Source organism: Phoca vitulina, unplaced genomic scaffold, assembly GCF_004348235.1.
Source record: "Phoca vitulina isolate PV1807 unplaced genomic scaffold, GSC_HSeal_1.0 scaffold17, whole genome shotgun sequence".
Lineage (NCBI taxonomy): Eukaryota > Metazoa > Chordata > Mammalia > Carnivora > Phocidae > Phoca > Phoca vitulina.
In genome coordinates, this window is record NW_022589720.1 from 4,803,180 (window position 1) to 4,811,043 (window position 7,864).

At 52.1% G+C, this 7,864-nt stretch overlaps 1 protein-coding gene across 1 annotated transcript; it reads left to right on the plus strand.

Annotated features, from left to right (window-relative positions):
- The first annotated feature begins 6,095 nt into the window (after positions 1–6,095).
- LOC116639048 (proline-rich protein 2-like) lies at positions 6,096–7,704 on the plus strand. The gene is made up of 2 exons (XM_032415179.1): positions 6,096–6,150; positions 6,932–7,704. Exons 1-2 carry the CDS (start codon positions 6,096–6,098, stop codon positions 7,702–7,704), a joined length of 828 nt encoding a protein of 275 aa, XP_032271070.1.
- The last annotated feature ends 160 nt before the right edge of the window (positions 7,705–7,864 follow it).

Here is a 7,864-nt window from a genome sequence, read left to right on the forward strand (position 1 = left end):
CAGACCCGGGAGAAGTGAAAACATGTCCAGGAAGACTGGCCCGGGAGTGTACACAGAAGCTATGTGCACCGTATGCAAAACTGCAAGCAACCCAAGGTCCTTCCGCAGGAAGGCAGATAAACGGGTCGTGGAACGTTCACGCGATGAATTCTGCTCATCAATAAAAATGAACTATCAACACACACACAACATGGACAAACTACTTTATGGTGATAAAAATCACTACAGAGGGTGCCTCTGGTGGAGGGGTAGGGTGGAGTGGGGAGGGCTGGACCAGAAAGGAACCAAAGTCCATATCCTGATTGGGGTGTAAGTTACACAGGTGCATACATTTTTCGAAATCCACTGAAATGTGCAGTTAAGATCTGTGCACTTCACTGTATGTAAATTAATCCCCTATTTAAAATAATTTTTAAAATAAGATGCTATATTTGAGCACGAAATACGCATGGTTTACTTTCAATTATATTTTTCAAAGCTGACATGAGGCAAAAAGACATTTACTGTCTTACACTGCTGGTGAGATAAACAGCAAAGAGGCTCAAAAGATCCCATTACATTCTAATGCTTTGAAAATGCCTAAGATAAATATAATACATGTTCTCAGTTTCAGCTAATTATAATATTCCACTCACCACCCCTCAGCTGTGCCAGGAAGCAGAACTGACTTTCCTTTCTCAGAATACTATATTCCGACCTATATTTAGACCAAATATTTAAGGTAACATTGAATAGAGATGCCACCTTGACACACAATATCAGCTGTCATTTCACACTTCCACACAACCAGAAAGTAGTTGCCTTTGCCTCAAGCGAAGATGAAAAGGACAGGAAAAATGAGATGATTATCTCTGGAAATCTCTTTACGACAAGTGGTTTCTTCTTCAGAAAAGAATGCATGACTCATTGCATCACTCAAGCATTCCTTCAACTGCCGGTCTATATTCCGTAATTACAAAAGCTGTCTCAGACCCTTCCTTCTCTGCCCAAAAGCCAAGCATAGCCCAAGAGGAGCTGTGCAGAGATCGCCGCGGGTGAGGTTCTCCCCGGGGCCTCCAGGTAAGCCGCACACGCGAACCGCCAATGCACGGGATCACCTGACTCTCCGAGGTCCCGAATGAACCAAGGTGTTGTGATGCGAGGGTGGCTCCCCGGGGATACTCCAGCCACAGTGGAGGCCAAGCAGCTGTGGACTAGGGGCCCTGGGGTGGCGCACCTCCTGCCCTTCCAGCTCCCACAGCTCCCCAGCTCGCCTGTCGCCCCTGAGCTCCCTCTCCCGGAGGTGGTCAGCTCACACCATAGGGTAACACCCCGCTTTCTTTTGGCTTCTTTGGGACCCCCATTTCTTCTTTTGTTTCTCAAACATTTCAGCATGCTGTCACCAGTTATCTGGATTGAACCTCTTGCATGGAAACACTGCGTGTCTCCGTGTTCCTCATCAGACCTTGATTAAGACCCAGGAGCAGGTTCCAAGCCTGGGCAGACTCCCTAACAGCACTGAGCTTGAGCCCGGTGATGGGCTCCATACCCATGCTGTAAAGTAGCAGCGTCAGCACTCTGTGATCATACCCTCTGGGGTTTGAGATGAAGGACACAGGGAGCAGGGAGCAAGTAACTATGCCCTTGGCCTTCGGAGCAGGAATGCAGACGCCACTGGGCATGCACGGGAGGGCTGGTCTGACTGCGGGGGACAGCTTACAGGAGAAAAACAGCGAGCCTCGGGATCCGAACTCTGAGCTCAAGAACGGTCAGAGCCGGCAGGACACTCAGTGATTGCCCTAAAGGCTATCCTGACTCTTACAGCTGCAGGACTGGTACAACCGAAAATCAATCCCCAAATTTGATTCTTGGAGTTGCAGAATTAAATATTACTTTGAATTCACGGCCTTGCCGACCCTCTGATGTGAGAGTTAGGGCATCAACTGGGAAAAATATCACCCTGACAAATGAAATGAGTCCATTGGGTTGACTCAGAAAGCTTTGAGAACCTACGACCCTAGAGTCCTTTGATTGTCCCTTACCCGAGAAGTACTTTCTCCTCACCGGGTTGAGGACGCTAGTCTCCATTTGCCTGAAGACCCAGAATAATCTTGCCCAGGGAAGTTGCCTTGTGAAGGGAGGGCCTATTGTCCTCAGCCCTCAGCCACCACTTTTCATTGTCACCAAACCCGGAGCATGGCTCACCCTGAGGGGACACATGCCATGTTGGATCCAAGAGGAGAGATCATATACCCCAAAGGAATTGCAAGATGGTGTTAATTTGTACTAGCAGAAACCTGTGTCCCAATCTGAAGGGCAGAGTGGGGAATTGCTCGGGTGCAGGTCAGAGGAAATGCCAAATCAAGATTGCCTGCATGCATGTTCCGAAACCCTTCATCCCACAAGTTCCACTCTCCTAAATTGAGCTTTAAAAACTCTACTAGGAGAATGCATGTGGTAGGGACTTCTAAGTGACTCCCAGAGTCCAGACCTCCCTGTTTCCTTCTAGTGGGTGGAAGCTGGCACCTGCTATCCAGGGCAAGATTGCACTTCCCAGGCTCCCTTGGGGCAGGTGTGGCATGGGGTACGAGTAAAGGTTTAGGTGTATCTAACCTCCAGGACATTTAAGGACAATCGTTTCCAAAACCAGGAGAAGACAGCAACTGAAGCTACTGAGAAAGCAATGTGGTAACTGCCCTGTCCCATTACATACCAGAGAAATTAACTTCTTATTGGAACCTCTGGATTACTTTTTGTTAAAGCAACTTAACCAGTGTTCTAACTAGTGCAAGACACACTCTCTTAAATTATAAATACTCCTAGGGAACCATGCATTACTTAAAATTTCATATGAATTCGTTTAACCAAGGTGTTTTCTTCCAGAATTCTTGATGTTAAGTCAGACAGCCCGGTACTTGCAAGGCCGCCTGCCCTGCACTTGCGGCAGACAACTGTAATTGACGACCACGTTCTCCAAGCCCGACGTTAGCCCCCCTCACCGCACCCTTGGCAGCCTCTACTAATTGATCCAAGTTGGCGAGGACATAAAACCCACGCACCACCCTGAGTTAGGTTTGGATGGAAGAACAGCGAGCTGGGTTGGTCACTGAAGAAAAGCTTTGAAAACTAAGAGCAGTGTGAGGGCCCCACGAGCTAGGAGTGAGGGAGAGCATGTGGTGAAGGACGCTCCCAGAACATGTGCTCTGTGGGGACACCATTCCAAGCCGGGGCAGTCACATTCAGATCCCAGTTAGAGAAGTCAGAGTTCTTGCTTACCAACTATAGAGTTTATCAACCAAAAAGGAATGTATAGATGTCACTCGAAGAATCTCCAGGATGGTCAGAAATTTGTTTTGGAGGCTACACGGCCTGAATGATACCTGAATTATACTGCTGAACCGTCCCAAGGGAGATCTTCCTGCTCTGGCTGGGGTACGAGCATGTAGAGGGAACTGTCAACCCTGAGCGCTCCGAAGCCCCCCAGGAGTGGTTACTGCCTCTGAAGTGGCTCCCTCCCTCCCCAAGACGAACCCTCATTGGGCCGCTATCTTCTAACCCAAAGTTCTGCTGTTCCATCAGATTGGCTGGGACCTCAATGTCTCTGTGCCTCGATTTACTCATCTATAAAGTGGAGACAAATATAGCACGTCCTAGTAGGTACCGACTTAATGAAAATTAAGTGAATATATATAGTGCTTGGGATGTGGCGAGTGCATCTAAGTGCTAGCTTTGATGATCCATAAATGAATGGCATAAATTGCCCTGTGACCTGCTAACATCAGAGATCCACACTATGCTGCCTTGGAGTGAACTCTTCTGGCAGGAAATGTTTTTGAGTTCCGATACTAATCTTAACACCTTCGCTTGAGAGAATGAACAGTGTGTATGAGCTGGGAGTGGTATTTTGAGGTGGTATGGTTGACACCTTTGTGACGACAAGATTGGAGCTCATGAAGAAATAGACAAACTGGGATGTAGTCTTCTGAGGCAAAGAGTAAATGGGCAAACCCCACTTCGTCATCTCTCTATAAAAACCGCAACTGGCAAAAGCTGGCCCCTAGGACCATTGATTCAAATGCTCATGGGAGAGTCATTGGCAGGGACAGCGCAGTTCCCAGACGATCAGTGACTAAGACAACCAGCTTCTTTTCCTCCCTCCCTTCCTTCCATGGTAGATTGGGAAGGCTCTTTCTGCAGACATTCCCAAAACATCCCCTTCCCCACCCCATAACTACTTGAGAACAGAGAAGCAGGAGACCCACAACTGCCTTAGAGATTATTTTATTTAACTAAATGCTCTCAGTTCAACTGTCTCAATGTAAACTTATTCAATAAGCTAATTTTTAAATTTGCTAACAGTTTTTCATTATAACTGCAATATATTCCTTTTCAGAATATTTGAAAATCAAAGTAAAAAAATAACTATATCAACAAAAGGTAACTTCTACACATTGCTAGGAGGTAGAACTTTCTAGAATCTTCTGGGATAAAAGAATGAGGGAGGTTTACAAACCATACCAGTCCTCCTCCCACCCCTGCATCTCCCTACCATGCTGACTCTGAAGCAAATGTTTGGATCCATCATAATTGTTACTATGTAAATTTTTCTCCAACTCCTCTTTTGTCCTATGCAGTTTTATGTTGTTGTAGCTATAGTGTGGATATAATTTTGCTCTGCTTTCTCACTTAAAATTATTATGTAGATCATAAATATTTTCATTTTGTTATATAATCCTCATAACTATAATGTTATTGCTGCATAATACATCCTCAAGTGGATTAGGTATAATTTACTTACCGCTTCCCCTCTTGTTATAAATCTAGGGTTTTTTTCCTTTTTTTTTCACTAACATTTGGCTTTAGCCCTTTCAAGAGCTGATCGGAGATGCTATAAGGATGATGGATAGATACTAAGTAAGATGACTACCATCTTGGGTGTTGGTCGGTCCTGCTTTGGCCAGCATTTCACTCTCAAAAAGTATCTGCATTCAGATAATAAATTATGTGACCACCCTAGTAATAATCCCATTCAAACATAAAGGTTTTATGATAGCTACCTGGGATTTTGGCTACACCATTCCCAAATCACACTGGATGACCTCCCTGCTTCAGGTAGAAATGATCACTGTCGCTGCCACAAATGTTTCCCTGAGGCCTCCCTCACCCAAGTTCAGCTGACTATGGCAATGACAGTCACAGTCATTCTGGTGGGGGTTTTCTCACCTGCCAGGGGCTGATGTTGATACCCCACCCAGTCAGAGTCCTGGCTGTGCACTGTGCTGTCAGGGACAGCTGGTCAACCCAGACTACAAGGCTGGGAGGTAGGGGACCAGGGTGTAGGTCACAGCACAAGGCTGAGCTGGGCCAGTTGTTGAGCATCTTTGGAACTCAGTTTCTTCATCAGTACAATGGGTCACACAAAACTCAAGAGGGCTTCTGAGGCCATAAAATGAGAAAACGTGTAATGCCTGCCCATACCCCCCAATGTCACCGTCCACCGCATACCCCTCTTCTTGCAGATTAAATGAACTCACAGTACTTTACAGACAGACATCATCATCTTCCTTCTCAACCTATCCTTACAAAACAGAGCTGGACAAAATGAGGTCACCAGAAAAGCCCACGAGACCCAGACAAGGAGACCTTCAGTCAGTTGCAGCTGAGACTAGGTCACCACCACTGGTCCTGCCTGGACCCCTGAACTGCTCTGAGTCCTGCCCACCTGAATACAGCCTCCAGGATATGTACCTTTGTATACAGTCCTCTCTCCAGGGGACCTTGCCTCCGGGTGCAGGCACCTAGCTCACTGCCCCAAGCTGGTGAGGATTAGGCTAACACCTCTTTTTCCCTGTAGGCAACCCCAGAAAACTGAGCTCCAGACCCATTCGGTCTCTACTAGTCCCCGCAGTGACCTGAAGAGTTATTTTTCGCGGTGAAAATATTTAATAATTTGGAAAAATTGAAAATGATAAAGAGGCTTTAAAAAAAAACCGTGGTGGTACCTGAACGAACACGCTCTGCTGAGGAACTCAGAGGCTTAAGTCTGGGAGAGCAGTGAAGTTTATAGTTTTTAGCCATTGAAGTTTATGGGGTAATTTCTCCAGTATTTCAAGGAGATGGACACGCCTCTCACCATTGCGCAGTTTGGCCACGCACACTGGAGCTTGAGTGGTAGCGCGCTTCCTGCAAACCTCTGAGCTTCCCTGGTCTTCGGGTCGTCCCAGCTTCTGGAGCACTGAACAAGCTTTTTGCTTGAAATTTCCCCAGATAAAAATAAGTTTCAATGGGTTAAAGGCAGAAAGGGAGAAGAGGGTTGGAAGCCTCCAGGTTGGAGGAGGATCCCCTTCCCTACCGCAGGGGATCCCAGGGTTAGCCGCGGGTGCCAGGGACTCCGGGGGGGCCGCAGAGGGGCCCGCCCTGCGCCTTGAGCACTCGCCGGCGCCAGCGCTGGATGCATTTCCCTGTTTCCGGCAGTTTTGGGAAAGACCCAAAAGGCAATGCTCAGCGGGCCTCTCCTGCCCTTTTCTGAACGCAGGGACCCCCTGGCGTGTGGGGCAGGAGGGGAGCCAGGCTGGAGGGGGTGAATTCGCGTAACGTTCACCCCTTAAAGTCATGACTCCAGAGGGCTATTCTTTAGGGGTTTTGCGGCGGGCACGCTTCCCGCATCCTCCCCGCCAGGCCCTGATTACTGGATGGGTCTTTATGAAAGCGTCCCCGCGGCTTGTCCCCTAGTCTTGGGCCTCCGCCGGCCCAGGACTGCTGTGTGGGGTACTGAGCTCCATCTGGTCCCAGGGAATCCATAAACAGGTTGCTTTCTACCCTTTCCCGACACCCCTTCCCCTCCGGATTGCTCTAACGAGGCTAAAGGAGGTCGGAGGCTCGGGCCACGGGCCGAAGGACCCTGAGCCTCTGCGACGGCCATTGGTGCGCGCGCGTGCCCCTTCTCCCGCAGCTCCCGGGCCTCGGCCCGCTCGTGCGAAACGCTCGGCCCCGCGCCGCTCCCCGGCACCCGGCGGCCGGCCAGCCCGCCGCGCGCTACTGTCTCCCCCCAGCGGCCGTGGCGTGTCGCCGCGGGAGCCGGGCGGCGGGGGCGGCACGGCGCAGGCAAGCCCGCGGCTCCGCCCCGCGCCCCCCCCCCCCGCGCCACGGCCGGCAGGGCCGCCCCCTCCGCGCCGCGCTCAGCTCAGACGGAGCAGCCACCTCTGCAATGTCAGCAGCCGCAGCGGCGGCGACGCGAGCGGCAGCGGCTGGGGCCCCGCGGTAGCCGCCAGCGCGGCACGGCGGGCGCGCACGGCGCGAGCCCGCGGCCACCTCGCTGCCTCCGGGGCGCTGCGGGCGGTTCTGCGCGCCCCGGCGCGGCGCTCGGACTCGAGGCCAGCCCCGCTGCGGCCGCGCACAAAGGACCGCGGACACCGGGCTCCGGGGGCTGCGCCCAGGGACCGGCCGGGAGACGGCCAGCCGCGCCGCGTCCGCTGCACGCCTGCCCTCGCCGGGCGGCCGGAGCCCGAGCCGGAGCGGGCCCCGTCATATGACAGCGGCGACACAGCGGCCGGCGAGCGCGCGTGCTGCCCACTCGGCTGCGCCACGGCCGCCGGCGCCGGGGGTGGCCCTTGCCGCGCCCCGCTGAGTGCTCGTCCGTCGCCGCCGCCCCGCGCCCCCCGCGCCCCGGCTCGCGGGCTCCGGGGGCAGGAGCCGAGGGGAGCCCCCCGCCGGCGCCGAGCCTAAAATGGCCACGCTGCTCCGCAAAATCGGGCTCATCCGCCTGCACAACCGGGACACCGAGGACCCCAAGCACCACCACAACCACCGCGGCGGCGGCGGCCAGCAGAGCGCGTCGCTGCGCGGCAAGGGCGGCGCCAAGAGCGGCGGCCACAAGCAGCCCCAG

What these genes read in the sequence shown, in the direction of transcription:
- LOC116639048 (XM_032415179.1), top strand. Translation starts at nt 6,096, where the DNA reads ATGGACACGCCTCTCACCATTGCGCAGTTTGGCCACGCACACTGGAGC. An exon ending in CGCACACTGGAGCTTGAGTG is followed by an intron (nt 6,151 to 6,931) that starts GTAGCGCGCTTC and finishes CTTCTCCCGCAG; the next exon opens with CTCCCGGGCCTCGGCCCGCT.